The following is an 18477-nucleotide window of genomic DNA, read 5'->3' as shown; positions in this document are numbered from 1 at the left end:
GGAAGAGAACTTAAAGATCATCCAGTTCCACCCCCCTGCCCAAAGCCCCGTCCAACCTGGCCTTGAACCCTTCCAGGGAGGGGGCAGCCACAGCTTCTCTGGGCAGCCTGTGCCAGGGCCTCACCCCCCTCACAGGGAACAATTTGTTCTTTATATCGCATCTAAATCTCCCCTCTTTCAGTTTAAAACTTTTACCCCTCATCCTATCCCTACACCCCCTGATGACGAGTCCCTCCCCCCGTTCCTGCAGCTGTCTCAGGGAGATGACGAGGCAGAAAAAAACCTGTATTTTGGTGAACGTTAGGGCTGGCTTTTCTGCCCCTCCAAGCCAGCTCCCTGATCAGATACTGATGGGAGAACATGACTTTTTTGTTATGTTTTCTGCCATGGATGTCTGGGTTACTACAAATAATTGCGTATAGATCCTTGGCTGACTGGATCTGTGGTGCCTTTTTTCTTCAGGTGCATCTAATTCAGAGGAAAGTGATGGAGCCTGAGACATCAGAGCAACAGCAAGACACCTTCCAGGTCCTGGTTCTCTGGGACACCAGCAGCTCCAGGGATCTGGAGCAAAACTTCCTGCAGGCCACCGATGTCTGGCACTGGAGCTTTGGACTGGGTCTCTCTCGAATAATTGTTCAATCATGGTAATTATACACACACACAAAAAAAAAAAAAGTTAATTACTTAATCATGTGTAACAAGGACCCTTTAGCTACTAAGCGAGGCACACGCTTGGTGCAATTATTCACAGGCATGTAATCTACTTCCCTTTGTAGTGAATATTTCATGAGTTACTATTCACATCTTAGAGGTGATTTGCAATGGTTCAGTGATGGGATTTACTCTAATTTCTTCTTGGTTTGTACAAATGCTGCTGCTACAAATATTCCTCCGTATTTTATCCTTTTAACAAAGAGGTTATTTCCAACCTTCCTGTTGCCAAAGGCAACTCACCACAATGTGAACATCAGGAGCTTGAGGCAAGTTTAGGTTCCTGCTTCACTTTCAAGGTCCTTTGGGTGGGTCCCTGTGGTTTTGTTCTGTGTCTGCACAGCTCTTGGCACCCTTGGGATTTTGGCCATCACAGGTCTTAGTACAATATTAGTAGCAGTATCCATCCCTTAGTACAATATGAGTAGCAAACTGCAGTAGTAACCAAGGGTCGGGTCTCTGCACGTAAAGGCATCCTAAAACATTCACTCATTTTAAAGTTGGTCCAGCCATGGCTGGAATCACTCTTGATTTACTCCTGCACAGAACAGGGGTGTGTATAGGCGGAGTACTTACAGAGGAGGAGGAGTTGTATCATGGACTTGCATTTTCACTTTGAAATACTTGAATGACTTCTCCAAGTCCAAAGCAATTTCCTTCTGAACTAGACCCAGCAAACCAGACCCTCTGGTTCTGGAGGACTTTGGAGCTTCCATGTTCTGCCCAGCTCTCCCCACCTCTGATGAAGTGCCCTTCATAATTAATGTGGGAAGGAAGAGCAGCCTTCTGTTTAAAGTTAGCACCTGTGGAAAGTAAAGCAAATCCCAGCTCTAAGTGTTGTAACACTTCAGCCTAAACCTAAAAGTATTTATTGGAGTGGGCTGGGCCAGTGCCTTGCTGGAACTGCAGTCTTCATGCAGTTAGTTATCTATAGAGGACAGGCTGTAGGGCTGGACTACATCTCCCATCATGTGCTGCGTATGTGTGATGGACATAGGGATCCTCACCCAGAAAAGACGGGCATACAGAACAACCAGACCTGCTAATCCCATGAACCAGTTGCATTCCTCCTACAACGTTTCCAGTTAGTCCTTTAAAATTTTTTCAATGAAACATTTTTGGAAAAAATGTTGAGAAAAAAAAACCCCACTAATTTGCCAGCAAGGTTTTGGTGTCTTGTCCAGCCTTTATCCTAAATGGCAAATTGAACAAATTGAATGTTAACAGTCTCAGAAGGAGGTCTGAGATGTTCCTGGCTACAACACAATGACAACGGGATCTGCCAGATGTTGCACAAGGTGTTCAACATCCAAATGTGAGTTCCTGACAGCGGTTAAGAATTTATAGTGCATTAAATCTTCCATGGATTTTTGGAAAGAGCTGCTGATGCTATCAACTAGGCTTTCGGAATAATCTCCGAAATCCAATATGAAACTTCCATGAGTTATGGAAGCGAACCTGATCTACCTGTTGCCCTTGTAAACTAGAGACACCACTGAAACCAGCACCATTCCACAGCTATGAATAAAGGGAGAATTGGACCCATTTTCTTTCTCTGACTTTACTGAATATAAATCAAGGCACAGACATGCTAACTGCATTACACAGATCCTGGTGACAGTAACTTCTCAGCGCTTGAGAGACAAGAGAAATTGTCATTCAGCTCTGATCATCAGCTTTATTATATGCCAGCCAGATGAAAGACATTTCATGCAGACTATACGTTTGCTCCAACTGCCGCTCAGAAGAAAGTGCTCGACTTCATGTGGGTTGGTCCTGCACTAAGGTACTTGGTTCTTGGTCTGTAGCACCAGTGGTTTTTTCCAGGGTCCTGGAAGCAGAGAAAGAGCATCATTGTAAAGCTGTCAGAGCAATCGGCTGGTGCACAAAACCAAAATGCCACCCCCCGAGTTGTTGGAATTTTCCCTGTGACAAGTGGCTCTGCAGAGCACTTCCCAAGCAGCCCGCACATGTTTGGTATGTCCTCAGGCTGGTTGGTGGGGCTGGTCCTGGTCCAAAACCTATGGATGCCCACAAAACTGGGAGGGCTGGAGCTCTTGACTTTTTGATCAGCCCTGGTTCAACTGTGACCAGGATCAGGCCCACCCATCAGCTATGAAAAATGCTTGCCAATTGATTATAACCTGCATCGACTGAGCACCTCGCTGTAAAATTGTCTCACAAAGAAGCAGTTTCCCTCAAGGTGGGTGGCGAAAGCCCTATAACGCAGGGGAGGCTGAGCTCTCGTGGTGCTCAGGAAGCACCCGGTGCCTGTTAAAACAACCGACGGGAAAGCAAGACCAGCTAACACATGCTAACCCCCATCTGAGAGCACTCCTCCTCGCCAACGCCCCAAGGAGACACCAGGAGGTGGTGGTGGCACCAAGGCATTGGATGCCTGTTAGGATCAGCTCTGGGGCCAGCTCTGTACCTGCGGTAGTCTTGGATGGGAGCATAAGAGAACAAAGCCTGGGAGTTAGGGTAGATGGTGCCAGGAGAAGCTCTGGACGGGTGCTGGAGGGAAGGTCAGGTCTTGTTGAAGTGCAGAAGGAGAGATGGGGAGGGAAAGGCCTGTAGGGAATGAGGGAATCACTCTTCGTTAGGAGAGAGAAAGAGGAGGAGAATCTCCAGGGGTAAGGAGGAATGTGTGATGGATGGGGAGGGATCTGTGAGGCTGCAGGAAGCAGATGGAGGCAGGAGAAACCTTAAAATGGGTGGCTTTGCACCGCAGTTGCATTAAGGGACTGTGGAGATCCCCGTTCGTTCCCCAGCCTGATGTTGGCTTTGTGCAGGGAATGGTCTCAGCCTGCAGGTTAAGGGAGGGAAGGAGAGGCTGACACCATGGCCAGGAGAACAGCTGCTAGTTACCTTCTCCTTGGTCCATGAAACCAGCCCAACTCTGACACGTGAGTCTAAGCACCCCTGTGTGAGAGGCTCCTCGAGGGGCAGGATCATGTGGAAAGCCCTGGCAGGACAGCTCTCACTCCAATACTCACCCCCGGCCTGCCCTCTGTGCTTACAGCGAGGAGACATTTGCTGCCAGAAGCTGTTGGCAGAGGTCAGCAAGGCCTTTCCCCTGTGTCTCCAGTGTAGGAAAACTGCTGAGTCCTTCCAACCTACCGGTTCCTCTGGGAATGAGGTGAGCCCAGCACCGTAAATCAAGGGATTAGGGGAAAATGCAGGGCAGCTCCTCTTTGGAAAGATGCCCCACTGTCAGGACAGACCAGGTCCATACTGCTAATGCACAGACACCTGCTAGGACAGGACCTGTCGCCTGGTCTCTGGAGAAGGCTAGAGACACCTGAACATCCTCGCCAGTGGAGAGCGTGCCCAAGGGCACTCGCACGTGCGAGCTGGGCAGGCTGAAGGCTGCCAGCAGCTACTCCAGATGCCAAGCCACCCCCTCTAAGCACATCTTCCCATCTGATCTGGTAAGGGAGGATGCAGTAAATGTGGGGCCTGAGCTCAGGTCTTCCTGTGCCGGTGTGTATGTAACGATCGAGGTTGTAGGTGGGTCAACGCCAGAGTAATCACACCTCTTCCTTGGTGTCCAACCCTGCTCTTGCTGATGCCCTGCAACAGAGCTTGAAAGTCAAAAATCAGCCCTCCCTGGAGCAACGTAAACTGTTTGAAATCACCCTCCATCAACATTTCCCTTCAGCCCTGATGATGGAGTCACCAGGGGAATTCACCCTTCTCAGCAGCCTTGGTGTGGTACCTCCCTGCTGAGGCAGCCAAGAAAGCTGGTGCACGCTGTGCATGTCTGCATGGTGGATACTTCTTCATTTTAATCTGTTGCCTCTTTTCTCATGTGTGTGTGCATCCTTCAGCCATGTATTGCAGGTTGGCCAAGAGCCAGGTTCCTGGAGGAGAAAGAGGTCGTGCCCCATCCCTGTCCCCTGGCTTCCTCTTTGTTTGCATTGAACACAGATAACTGTATGATTGGCCTTCCCAATAAAGCTCATTCCAAACCTGTTTTAAACTGGAAGAAATGCAAGGGGGAGGTAAGTCTTTTCCCCAGGAACCGGTAACCAGGGACAACACAGCATCGCACAGCCTCTCACTGGGAGGAGCACAGCCCTGGCTGCTCTGCAGGGCTGCACAGCGAGGTCTGACCCTGGGTACCAGCCTGGGAAAAGTGAGCTGGGATGGTGAAAATCGGAGGGTTGAAAGGAAAGCCTGATCCTGAAATGTCACAAGTCCTAACATACAAGCAACAACATTTACAAGCGATCTTTGTCTTAGCCAAGCGAGGAAAGACTTTGGAGATCTTTGCCCTCACAAGGACTGCTGGTGGCAAACTGTTATTTATGTAATGTGACATGGTGAGAAATGCAGAAGAGATGAATTGGAGGTGACAGATCATTACTTGAGTGACGTCTGAGAGAGAGAGAAGAGTATGAAATTCAGCAGGGCTACATTTCCCAGAGAGAGCACGTGGTGTTTGGAAATAACCAATGGATGACCACCATAAGCACACATAGCAGAGTATCCTCTTTGCTGGTCCTGGTATAGCAAAAGGGAGCTGGGATCTTGTGACTTGGGGTCTAAACTTGCCTCTGACAGTGATGAGCTCCAACAACGTTATCCTGTTCTTCACAGATTTGGAGGACCTGCTTACAGCTCATCCTTGTTCCTCTATGGATTCAGGTCTTGATGTCTTGGTGGTCTCATATCAAAAAGAGCTGATGACATTTATGTCTTCTGCAAAATTATCTTCATTCAGAGCATTTCAACTATTTGGGAGCTGTGAAGAGTCTGTACAGGCAGACCCAACTCCAGCCACATGGAAAATTAAGTTGCCTTCAAGAGCAACTAGAAGCAGTAGGAATCCTCTACTCGTGGGTCAGAAACAGCAGAAGAGTTGCAGACACATATAGCTGTGAAGTTTGGTGCCAAAGGGACATTTTTTAAAAAGAACTATGAGAAATCTGCCCTTTCTTTCCCAGAGAATTCAGGTGAGGAGATGTTTCTCTGTGGAGGAACTGACCTTTTGGTTAGAGCCCTCACCCAGGAGGACCTTGGCAGGTTCATGTTCCTCAGAAGACACAAACTCATCGATTCCTGGGCAAATGCAATTAACAATTAGACTGCAGCATAAGGTGAGTCACTTCTCTCTTCTGAATGTTTTACTGCCCTTTGGGCACTGAAGTTTGCTGTCTGTGATAACAGCGACAAAAATACAAGTCTTTGTCCTGCAAAATGGCCTTAACATTGTACTTAATATAGTTACATTCCTTAGAAAAGGCAACAGCATCAAATAGTGGGACTAACACTCTAAGTTACAGCAGGAAAATGAAGAATTGCAGCCTGGGTCCGTATCTAAGCAAGCAGAGGGATTGTTATCGCTTGCATAATTGGGGTGGGCCCTGGAAATATCCGCCAATTTGGGGCCAGCAAGGGCTGAAGGAGAAGAAAATGTTTGTTTGTGAAATCTGACCTGATGTAGGTATGAGGAGAGCAACAAAGAGCTCAGCACTTCAGAATTTAAACAAATGTCCACCTGTAAAGCAGCAGATATAGAAGCTCTTACAAAGCTCTGCTAGCAGAAATTTAGATGTTAGAAGACTTCAAGGTACCTCCAAGGTCAGGTAGGGACCTCAGTGGCATGCAGGAATCTTGTCCTAAAGACTACTCAGTCCCTAAAACTGTGCAGCTGAGATTTCTGGCTGCTGTTTTAGGTTGGTTTGGAGCTTTTTCATTCTTGGAGTCTAGAGTTTGGAGAGGCAGCAGCACTGTGAAAGCACAGCAGGTGGGAGCAGGTCATGGTGGCACATAGGAAAGGATGCAGGGCATGACCTATACCAAGGGATCTTCTTTCCCACTGCCTCCTTCCAGTACCTACACTGGAATTCCTAAAGCCTGGGGATGTTAAGCACAACCCAGCTGCAGGTCTCACTTGTCCTAGATGAAATCTCCAGGATCTTCACTGAGGATCAGAGCTCCCCACACATTTCACCTCTTCTGTCTGCTCTTGCACACCCAAGGAGGAAGCCCAGGGCACTCGGCACCGCTTGATCCTTCTCCCATCCATGTCCACCAACCAGCTTCAGTTTGACCTTGAGTTAGATGGCCAGATGGCCCAGGAAACCAGACCGATGGCCATGCTGTGAGCTCAGCTGCTCGCTCGGTATGAGACGGAGTCTCCTTTGCTTTCTGGCAGGGTGGTGTCACACCACGGGCAGTGAGGGTCACAGGAAGGGTAGAGGAACTGAGCTGCTCCTGTAACTTTCCCTGTGTGTATGGAGCACCTGGGAAGAAGCATCATCTCCATGTGTACCGATAGCACCAGCCAGCACAGACCAAACTAGCACTTTCAGGCAATAAATTAGGACAAGGAGGCAACAAGGAGCCACCTGGGTCTTAGTCACAATTGGGTCTCCGCTGTACTCACAGGCTGAAGAGACCATGGGCATGTCTAGTCCTAGCCTGGGATGGAGAAGCAGATGTTCAGGGCACCTTCTGAACCACAAGAAGCCTCCTGGGCATCTATCTCTGAAACATGTCCTGCTGCTAAGCCAGCTTCTGCTCCTCCTGAGAGGTGCATCTGTTTGGATTTCCACTGACACACTTCTGCCCACTGTTTTCTGTACTGCGCCAGGAAATGCGGTTCCTTTACCCTTGGCTGCTTCTGCTCTGGGCTACAAGATTTCTCCTTCATTCTCCTCAGTTGCTGCATTTGTTGAGCCACTTGCCAGCCCAGGACACCTCTGCACAAAGCTGGAGAAAGGCAACCTCTTTATCAGATGCACCAGAACTGTAAAGGACAGGAGGTCATGAAGCTCTGAATATGCAGGGCTTCTACATAGACAACAAAGCTTGTCTCTGTGGCTGTAAAAAAGAAAGGTACCGGGGAACAAAAACACGAGCAGAGTCATCCCAAAAGACTACGGATAGAGCTCCGACAGCAAGACCAACTGCTGAACCGGCCACGAGGACAGACACACAGTGCACTTGCAGACACATCTACTGAAGCCACACTAAGAAACGAGAGAGAGAAAGGGCAGTTGGTAGGTGAGTTATTGTTTATTCTACGCAGTGAGCGTTATCACACAGTACAGGCAAAGAAAAAAGGCTTACAGTCCAAGAGAGACAGGACACGAGACAGTAACTTGGGGAGGACGGGAAGGAGAAGGTCCCTGGTAGGGCTGGGTGCTTAGGATGATGTGGAGGGGGAAGGTGCTGAAGGTGGAGATGTGGGTGAAAGCAAAGGGTTGGAGAAGCAGCTGTGGGACAGACACGGAAAAGCTGGCAGGGAAGGTGGAAGGAAAGCGATTTTGAAGGCAAGAAGGAATAGCAGCACGGTGGGCAGATGGGGTCTGATGGGGGAGTGAGGGCACTGCACGGGAAGGAGCCAACAGGGACAGAGAAGTCTGATCAGCGATGAGACTTAGGGAGAGGGGAGGGAGCAGGGGCAACAGGGGCAAGGATGTCCACTGCTCTGCGACTCCAAAACATTACCTAATTCATTAAATGAAAGGTGCCTTGCTGGCTCGTGTCCCTGCTGATAACTCTCTGGGCTCCAAAAAAGGTAGCCGCAGCTGAACTGGTCCTCAGCTGGGAACTAAATCCTGAACCAGGCCAAGGAGCAGGCCAGTCCGAAGACCAGGGACTGCTCTCAGGATTTCCCTATCTTGACCCTTGGGTACTGGCACCGTCAAGTGCTCCTGGGTGCTGTTTAACTGATGAGGACAGACCCATCTGCCACAACCGTCGTGTGGGGAGCTCCCCTCCACCACATGCTGTGCAGGGTGCTCCTCACCCTCCGCCGTGACCCAGCTCCCCACAGCTCTCTGAGCAAGGCAGGGCACGCAGGTCTCTGGCTGCCCAAGGAGAGATGTGGGAAGACCCAGCTTTGCTCGAGGGTTTGAGGTTGCTGCAACGTCTCAGGCTGAGGTGGGGTGGGAGGTGGGCAGATGACAATGAGGGGGGTTCAGAAATGCTCCTCCCTTTCCATCTCTCACATCATTGAACTGCTGGCATTGAAGAAACTGTTATTCCTCAGTGCTCTCACATATCGCAAGATCTGTCACTACTCCTCATCCATCATTTTTCTGCGGCTGGTCCTTGCTGTGGGTTTCCATGGAGCAGACTCCCTGCAGGGAAAGCTGGCGTTTTAGAAAGCATGAAGATGCCTTCAATCCATTAGCAGGCTTTTCTTTTGTCCTTGGGCTCACATCTCCTCCACGTGACAGTCATGATTAGGGAACCGTTTCCAAGGCACCCCCTGCAACAGAAATTAAGACTGTTTACAAGCTGTCCATAGTTCAGGATAAACCACCAGTCCTGAAGTACTCAGAGATGTGTTACCCCTCATCGCAGACCTCTGAGCTTGTGAGCAGACCCAGTGGCATTAGTGGAATTGTTCCCAACCCAGAAAGCTCAGGTGACTAACAGTAAAGGGAAGAGAGCTGTCAAATCCCCAATTGGATCAAACTTACCATGACACTGCTGGAAACAGGGAGAGCTGAAGCCCATGTCTGAACATCACAGTATTTCCCAACTGTGCAAAAGATATTGTTCTTAGTGCTGAACATGGCCATGTCATCAACATCATACTAGGGATCTTCTTCCTGTACAGCTCCTCTTCTTTATTTGACGTTTCTGTTGGGGATGGTGGTTATTCCTTCGATGTTGGGAGGTACCAGCTATGACAGAGACATCTTCTTAAAAAGTCCCTTTCTCCCTGGCACTGGCACATCTCTAAATAACCCCTAAATCCAAAGGATATAGGTGCATTCGTATAAGGGCTGACATGTCAGCTCACAAAATATCCACACTCATCCTTTGACCTCGCTTTACCAGTCAGGGATGTAATAACTGAGATTTCCAAAGGAAGCTCAGAGATTTGGAAGTGGCAAAACTGGTAAATCTCAGTCCTGTGCCCAAGGCACTTAAGCTCCCATCTTATACAAGGGATAGGATGGAGGGATGAGAGCACCAGGCAGGCATCTCTTCATCCACCCATGCATGTCTTCGGGGCTGTGTGCTGAAGCCCTCAGCACACAACATATCTGAAAGCAGCTGATTAAAATCCAAAACATACCAGCCACCCCTCACGGGGCTGCTCACACCCTGTGCAGTCAAAGCAACGTTTCTGCAAAGCCGCACTCAGCTGCTCCGTTATTAAGAGTGGGAGAAGCAGACTTGACTCCTTAAATTCAACATGCCAATATTTTCTCCCCCCTCCTCGTCCCCTCACCAGACAACAACACGGACAATTAGGACTATTTTTACTCCAGCCAGCACCTCCACACTAAATGCTCTTATAAGACAAAGCATTTCATTTGTAGTAACCCACCTCCAGCGCTTTGCACAGACATCATTCTCACAACAGCCCTTGGAAATAGGAGTGCAGTGCCAGTCACTAATGGCTTGGCACAGATTAAGGAGTGAGTAGCAGCAGGTTCAGACAGTGATGGTTAAAGACCAGGGAGCGCACATCCCCACGCCTGTCGTCAGCCCAGTAGGTCCTGCTCTCTCTTAGAAACGTATCCTGCCCCCTGGGGTGTTTAGGCTTTGCGGTGCTGAGCAAGTTCAGAGAGGGACAGGGAAGCACAGGCATGTTTTCCAGCAGTGAGTGTGACCAGATGGATTATCCACCCGTGCTGCAGCATGGAAAACACCCTGCACCTTTGTGTCACGGGAGAACCGTTCTGTTGGCCAACACAGATTGTCACAGATAAGCCTCATCAACAACCGATGAACATTTTTTCCAATACCAGCTGTGGAGGGGTGAAATGATAAATCCCCAGACCTACAACTCAGCTGAAACACTTTTCAGAACATGTAATTGTGTGGGATTGATGAACGGATGAAGCTGGTGGGGAAGGGAGGGGGAAGGCAGGGTGACACAGCAGGTCATTAGAAAGCAGCACTGTTATTAGCATGTAGTCACAGACGGAATAAATTCAGAAAGTGATTTGTAAACCAGGCAAGGATGAGAAATAGCACCCAGAAACGGCAAGACAGAAAAGGTTGGTGCTCCATGGAAATCGGCAGAGCTATGTTGGAGGAGAGATTTCAAAATACAACCCCAATTCTCCCCGGGTTGGTGAGGATGTTATTGGAATAGCCATTAAAAGAGAAAACATGATGAAAAATAAAAATTGCAGGTAGGAGCTTACAGGCTAATTATAAGCAAAAAGAGATGAATCTAAGATTAGGGTTCACCATTTAAAATAAAATTGTGCCCTCAGCCCTGCTTTCTTCTCATCCATCATTTTCTCTGATGTAAAAATCAGTGCTTTGCACTTCCACAGACACTGCCAAGCGCCTGTTCAACGGTGTCCAGCCTTGCAGCACGCTGAAAGGGCTCAACCCAAGAATATGCCACCTCCTTTCAGTGAGGATTTACATCCCCTTGACCCCTCTCATGGGCCTTTCAGGTGGTTTTGGGCCAAAGTAAAAGCTGCAGGCAGTTGGAAAAAGGATGTGTAATTAAGTGACTTCATCCACATCACCTCCCCTCCCTCCAGCTCTCGATGGGGCTCAGTTTCTGCTCCCTGATCCAGGGCGACGTGGGCACTGGTCTGCATGCAGGGCACTCACCGCACGAACCCTCTGCTCCAGAGGCTGTACACAGAGAAAATAAAGGCAAACTACCTGCTCCGTCCACATGACTTCACTGTCCATCTTCACATCTGCAAATGCTTAGCTCTCACGTCAGGCTAGTCTGAGGTTAGCGGCCATCTAAAGGGACTCAGACTGTGACAGTTGTCCCTACGGCAGGCATGGAAGTGGTGGGTCTATGCAACACAAATCTGATTACTGTTGGAAGGGCGTTTCTTTCACTTAATTGTGCTTCTTATCGAGAAAACAAGATCAAGGAGGTGGTATTCGTCTTTAGCATTTATTTATCATTGGAAAAAAAAAAAAACCCTTTGAGCAAGCAAAGATCACAAGCACGTCACAATCAATTGGCTATACATTAACTTGTGTGTGTTTGTGTGTGTGTGTGTGTGTGTGTGTGATTCTCATTAGAACAGCAAGAATGAAGAAAAGCACCACGAGGAGGTGTGCTTAACACATTACAAGAGACAATTTGTGATACGCAACCAAACCCAGGCCACAAAATATTAATTAGACACTTCCTATCTGCCTCCAAGAGGCAAGAGTTTGTGGAATTCGTGGGAGCCATGTTTTTACACCGGACGCGTTGCAAATGAAGAAGCAGGTGATCGGTGTGCAAAGCAGTCAGAAAACAGGAGCTCAGTCAGCAAATAGCACCATTTTGCAGAAAGGAGTAACAGTACAATACAGTGAAAATGAGAAAGCAAGCAATAGACAGCATAGGAACTTTCACAGGGTAAAAAGCAAAACATTTTTTTCTTTCTTTTTTTTTTTTTTTTTCTCTTTTTACAAGGAAAGCAAAACATTACAAATTAGCAGTGAAACAGAATCAGCATTGTGGTAGCTGGAAACACAGAACAGCAGAGCACTCTTTCCCAGTGGGATCGACAAGCTCAGAGTCCAAAGTGAACTTGAAACGGCAGAGATTTGGTCTCCTTTCTGATAAACCTGAGTGGGTCGAATGGGCATAAAGTCTGTGGAAGGTAGAGCAGTGCAGGATTTCACCCCGAGGCCTGACTCTGCTGCAGTTCCTGGCACTCAGTGCAATGCTGAATTGCATGCTTGGAGGTATGCTGAGGACCTGGTGCACATGGGCTGGGATTTATACCCCTATTTTGTTGCTGTCTGAGAGGGAGGTCCCCAGGTCCTACCAGTCTCCCAGGCTCTTTCTGCAAAGATTGAAACCTTCCAAGGATCATTCATCCCACCCACAGAGAGGTGTCCAAAATAGGTAGCTCAATGGCCCTTGGAAATTTCCTTCACTAGAGAGGGAATTTAGACCACTGGCTAGCCCTTCATATTTAGCTTTGTAGTTAGATGCCACCAAAAACCTTCATGTGTTACGGAATCATAGGGCCATATTCTGATGGCTTATGGTGCATGCTTCATTCAAACACTCTGATGGATGCTCTTCATTGAGAAGAAGCAATCCCAAAGCCCTGGATGACGAGCAGTTGATCCAGAATCACGGAGATGCTTGGCTTAGGTGGTCTGAGCATCTTCATGATGTTCCTTGGGCAAAATTTGGCTAGCCTTGAAGTCAAGGGCTAAATTCCCATTGAGTTCAAGGTGAAACGGTGGCAAGTGTGGTGTCTCTTTCAATGTGCAACTTAGGGTCAAAAAATAATAGGGAGAATTGTTTGGCATGGTCTTTCCTTACGTAAAGTGAGATCGGTGTGTTGGGCTATTGGTAACTGTCTACGTGCCTTCCTGCCATGTTCTGCCTGCTGTGACACGTCATCTTCACGGCTGTTGCTATATCCTGCGATTGGAAAGGACGTTACTGAGGAGCGTGAAGATGCATGAAGCATCTAAATGCCAAGGAATCACACCAAGTCTTGGAAGCTCAGGCTTCTCTGGCCAGTTGTCCCTTGTGTGACGGGGTGGGAAGAGCTGTGAGCAGCAGCACTCCTCTCCATCAGCTCAACACAAGCCTTTCGCCGAGCTGCTCTGGAGACAGAGCTGAGCTTTGCACTTGAGCGGTGCTGCAGGGGCTTCTGAGCACTCAGAAAAGCAATGGTCAATATGGACAGGTCAGCGTCTCCATGGAGCATGCACATCAAAAAATGCACTACATTCGCAAAGATTTCCACAGTTTTACTTCCTGGAGGATTTCCCTGGTTTCCTCCTAAACATCGGAGGTTTAAATATATATATTTCTATATATGAATATATATTTTCCACATACACAACCTGACTAGCTCATAGCACACAGTTCTAACACAGCTAAGCTTGGAAATACACCACTGAATTCAGAACACTACACTTACTTATACTCAAAGGCTTAGGCTGTTAGCGCAAGGCAAACAGGACACATCACACAATACACTGAACTTGGCATTTATTCATTACTAAGGCCAGCAAATGTCACTGTCTGTATACCACAGAGCTTTCCTCCTCTTTGGAAACTTTCTCTCAGCCTTGTAGCCCACCACTCATTTATGTTTCCGAAAGACCCAATGTTAAAGAGGTGACACCCCAAAACCAGGACTCCTCATTCTCCCAGCCCACCTCTTTTTCTGTTAGATAGTTTCACCTCTCTAAAACATCCTAGCAGCAAGACTTTCTTCAGTCAAACACCTCTACAGCAACACAGTTCTGATACTCTCCTCTTACACCACCTCCTTACTCTACTTTCCATCCCTCTCTTCATTCTTCCCAATTGTCTGTTCTCTGAAAGTTTCAAGCTGGACTGCACGTTAGGACAGAAGTATCGAGCTGCAAAAATAAAGAAGAACCCTGCATCCTGACTTGCAGCTACTCTGCTACAGGAGACTTTTAACAGCTCAGTTTGGTGGGATCAAGATTAATCCTTACATATTTAAGGACCCAGTCCAGGAGTTAAATTTGGATTGGGACCATACCTCTCCCAGCTCCCATTGACTCAGCAACCCAAATTTTGGGGTATGCAATGCCAGTCTGTTGGGCCAGTTCATACTCGCTGACAAATGGTCTCGCTGCGTTTACAGCTTCCAAACTGGTCTTGCTGGGCACGGGGATTTCCTAGAGTAAGAGCACAGTAAATAGGATTGAAACCCTGAGTTGTTGTCTGGAGGGAGTCTGGGGATCCCAGCAACTGGTTTATGGCCCTCTTAGGATGCTTACAAGCCCACATGAACTCCAACAGCTGGCAGAGTCAAAACAACAGGGGCTGACAGCTCTAGACAACCTTGGTGACTTACTTCTTTCTACCCCTTGGAAGGCCACGTCTGCCAACTCAACCTCTTTCTGAAATCTAGCTCTGTCTACTGGCACCCCAGAAGCGAAGAAAGCAGACCAAGATTCAAAACAAACCAGGAATAACTCAAAAGATCCATAACCTAGGGAAAACAATAGGGAAGAACAGCCTGCTGATAACCTAGTCTGACCTGCCACATGCTTGGGAAGTCTTCACTGCTCTCTGTGCCTTCCCTCACTCCTTTTTTTTTTTTTTAAATTAATCAAGTCCTTTGAGTGGTGTTGAAGGGTGAAGCTGCCTTGATGCAGCTGGAACAATCCCCCAGCTACCCTGAGGGAAGATTTGGGCCTTTATTTGCACAGGATCTCCTTCCTTTGCTTCTTGGAGCAAAAGTCCCACCAGTGTCACCAGGGGAAATTGCTCTTGGCCACACCACTGATTCTGGTGGATATACAGTGGATCCACGTCACCACGTATGAACCTCTGATCCTCTCTGTCTCCAAAACCTTTCACCTGCTGACACCAGTGGGAGGTGACCAAACAAAAGCCAACCCCAGAAGGGCCTCATGGGATGAAAGCACAGCCCTTCCATGGCTCAACGGGCATTTCACGCTGTCAAAGCATTGAAGGACCAAGCCCAAGGAAAGGGACAGGCTGTTGGACACAATCACAGTTGACCCATCACCTTCATCTCCTACGACCCCACTTGTGCATTCCCACATCCCTCACTCTGTGCAGAGCCGTGTTGTGCAGGCAAAGCAGAACAACCTGACCTCAGAAACAAGGATTCTCTAATCCTCCTTGGAAATAAAACAGAAAAGCTTCTAATACAATCAGAACAAAAAGCAGATTAGAAGCCTCTAATTAATTTTGTGGCCTTTATTTAATCAAAGAAAAAAAAAAAAAAAAGGAAGAAAGAAAGAAAAGGAAAAAAAAAAGAGAAAGAAAGGAAAGTGCAGTGACATTTACTCTTTTGCCTCAGCCAGTTTATTGTTCATCTCTTTACTTTTCTCCTTGTCCTCTGGCTTTGCTGTGTTGGAGGTCTCAGCGCTCTTTTTCTTGGCAGCCCGGCCAGATGCAATCTGCTTGTCTTTGGCCTTTTTCAGGGGTTTATGGCTTGTTGTGGTCTTTTTTGGTTTGGAAGGCTTTACGCTAGGCTTTTCCACCTGCATGGAGGGCGACATGCAAAACGACAACACAGAGATGGGGAGAGAGAGAGAGAGAGAGAGAGAAAGAGAGACACAAGGACAGGTGGAAAACAGGATTTAGATCAGAAGCAGCTTGAATGTTCCTTATCTACTCTGCTACGCCCTGCCACGAAGGGAGGGGAGCAGTTTGGGGTATGCTGAGTTGCAAATGGCCAACTCCTTTCAAGGTGCTGATGCCCTGAAGTCACAGTGCCCTGAAGCCAGCAGAGCCCACTGCATCCAGATCAGGGCACAGTAGGGTTAACAGGAGAGGGAATGTTATCAGTCATTTTATCAATTCCTCCATCTTTCTCTGACTTCAGGAAGCGCTTTACAAGCCCACAGGGAATTGTCTCTCTCTGGATTTGAAGAAAATAAATGATGCCCAGGACAAAGAGGCCGCTTCAAATCCCCAACTTTCTTGCAGGACATGACTCCGCAGTCTGTCCCTTAATAGACTGCCACAACAGAGGAAAATTACTTGGGGTAATTACTTGGGAAAGTCATTAAGACACCAACTGGCACCTGAGCAAAGTTCACAACAGTGTCTCGCATCCACCTGTTTCTACAGCCCCCCAAAACATAGAGGACAGCTTGAAGATTAAGGAGGAACAAAAGCCTTCAGCTCCTCCATGATGGCCCTGCCATCCCTCTGAGACCTCACAAATCTAAGCAGTTAAAAACTCTGGGAAGGAGTAATGGTCCTGGGTTTAGGACAGACTGACTCCTATTATATGCAGATCCTCCACTGCTCCTAGAGGGTGGAAGACATTTCAGTCCAGGCCCTTTTTGACACGTCCTCAATCTGATCAAAGCCAAAAGTGCTTACTGTCAAAGTCTATGGAGCCCCCTGAATTAACTGCAGATGAAGATTTGGTTCTTACCATGTTGTTACTGGGATAAAGTATAATGTGGGGTGCCTACAGTTTTGGATGGAGAAAGATAAAGCTGTCTAGATAATCACCTGGGAGATGGCAATGCAAAAATCTCTTCATCTGGGCCCTACCCTCACAGCTTGATGGAGGGCACTACTGTCTCCGAAGTGCATCAACCTGTACCACAGCCCATAGAGTCACAGAATGGTTTGTGTTGGAAGGGACCTTAAAGTCCCAACCCCTCTGCCATGGGCAGGGCCACCTTCCACCAGCCCAGGTTGCCCAAAGCCCTGTCCAACCTGGCCTTGAACCCTTCCAGGGAGGGGGCAGCCACAGCTTCTCTGGGCAGCCTGTGCCAGGGCCTCACCCCCCTCACAGGGAACAATTTCTGCCTTAGATCTCATCTAAATCTCCTCTCCTTCAGTTTAAAACTTTTACCACTCACCCTGTATCTACACCCCCTGATGACGAGTCCCTCCCCCCGTTCCTGCAGCCCCTTTCAGCCCTGGGGGGCCACTCTAAGGTCTCCCCGGAGCCTTCTCTTCTCCAGCTGAACCCCCCAACTCTCCCAGCCTGTCCTCACAGGGGGGCTCCAGCCCCCCCAGCATTTCCGTGGCCTCCTCTGGCCCCGCTGGAGCAGGTCCGTGTCCTTCTGCTGTTGGTGCCCCAGAGCTGGACCCAGCCCTGCAGGGGGGTCTCCCAGAGCGGAGCAGAGGGGGAGAATCCCCCCCTCGCCGTGCTGGCCAGCATACAGGTGCCTTTCTGCAATCACACGGGTGCCTTGTGCAGAATGGATGCAAGCGCACATTGCCAAATCATATTCAGTTTTCCATCCACCACCATCCCCAAGGTGGATCCCCTGATGCACCCACTGGTCAGAAATGAAGATGCCACGTAAGGGCAACGACAGCAGGCAGTGTTCAGCCCAGCCTTACTGTGTTGGACATGTCCCACCAGGAGCAGTGATGGCCCTAGGTCCCTTCCGCTGCGTTTCTCACCTTTGGAGGTTCTTTGTAGGGTTCGCTGTAGAGAGTGCGTATCCTTCTGCGCTCCAGGAATTTGTTATCGGCTGGAGCAGGCTTACTGGTTTCCCCCTTGAACTGAGCGCTGTAACTGGTTTCATGGGTCATTTTCTCCTCTGGCGGCTTGTACTGGGCCTTGGCTTTTATAGCTTTCACCGGCTTGACATCTACCCAGGGTCTGAACTCGTTTCTGAAGATCAAAAAAAAGAAAGGGGTTCAGGAGTGAAATCAACAGGAGAGTAGTGTTAATGTGGGAATGGAATCCCCCGTTGCTCAGCAAGGTCTCTCTAAAAATTGCCATTCATCTGAGAATAGGGATGGAGAAACCCCAAGTGTGTTAAACAGGTTGTGCTCAGACATAATCCCAGGCAGTGTTGAGATCCTTAAGACTCCAATGCAAGCCAGAACTATCCTAATGGTGGTGATACAAGCCCTCCTAAAGGGGTGAATTTTCCATGGAAATCAAAGCCCTTGTCTTAACTTCAGGACCTCTGAGGTAATGGGACCACTAAGTTGCAGACCCTGTCCCTCCTGCCCTGTTCCACTCAACCACCTTTGGTTGTGTGATTTGTTTTCAGCCTGGTTTATCAGGGAAATGAAATCTGTGTGAGGGTACTGCTAGTCACTCCCTTCCCATAACAGCTCTGAACATCTTAATAAGCTTCAACTAAATCTGACAAATGGCCATGGAGATATTCAGCTTTCACTTTTATGAAGATAAGCAGTTGGTCTGAGTCCAGAGGCTCAGGAAAGCTTCAGTATGGACATGAACACTTCACTGGTCATCAGAGGACCCACTTAGTCAGGAGGATAGGCTGCAGAAGTTCACCTCAGGGACCGTAATAAATGATTCCTTCACATGCAGGATCAGTGCAGTTCCCCACCCACCCAGTACTACTTCCCATTCACATAATCCCACTGCAAAGACA

The 18477-nt window shown here is 48.4% G+C and overlaps 1 protein-coding gene across 2 annotated transcripts in view; it reads right to left on the bottom strand.

Moving 5' to 3' along the window:
* Positions 1-2273: 2273 nt before the first annotated feature.
* The window catches only part of MAP6 (microtubule associated protein 6), a 46311-nt gene continuing 30107 nt past the window's right edge, over positions 2274-18477 (bottom strand). Inside the window, exons 2-4 of one of the 2 annotated variants that reach the window (XM_074918784.1) lie at positions 17525-17738; positions 15434-15630; positions 2274-2545 (exon numbers count right to left, since the gene is read on the bottom strand). In XM_074918784.1, coding sequence (XP_074774885.1) covers positions 2476-2545; positions 15434-15630; positions 17525-17738 — 481 coding nt within the window. In that variant the 3' untranslated portion in view covers positions 2274-2475. The remainder of the gene's footprint in view (positions 2546-15433; positions 15631-17524; positions 17739-18477) is intronic. The other variant, XM_074918794.1, reaches the window with a different exon arrangement.

This window comes from Athene noctua, chromosome 1 (assembly GCF_965140245.1).
Source record: "Athene noctua chromosome 1, bAthNoc1.hap1.1, whole genome shotgun sequence".
NCBI lineage: Eukaryota > Metazoa > Chordata > Aves > Strigiformes > Strigidae > Athene > Athene noctua.
Note: the sequence above shows the minus strand (reverse complement) of the source record. Positions and strands in the feature narration are given on the sequence as shown.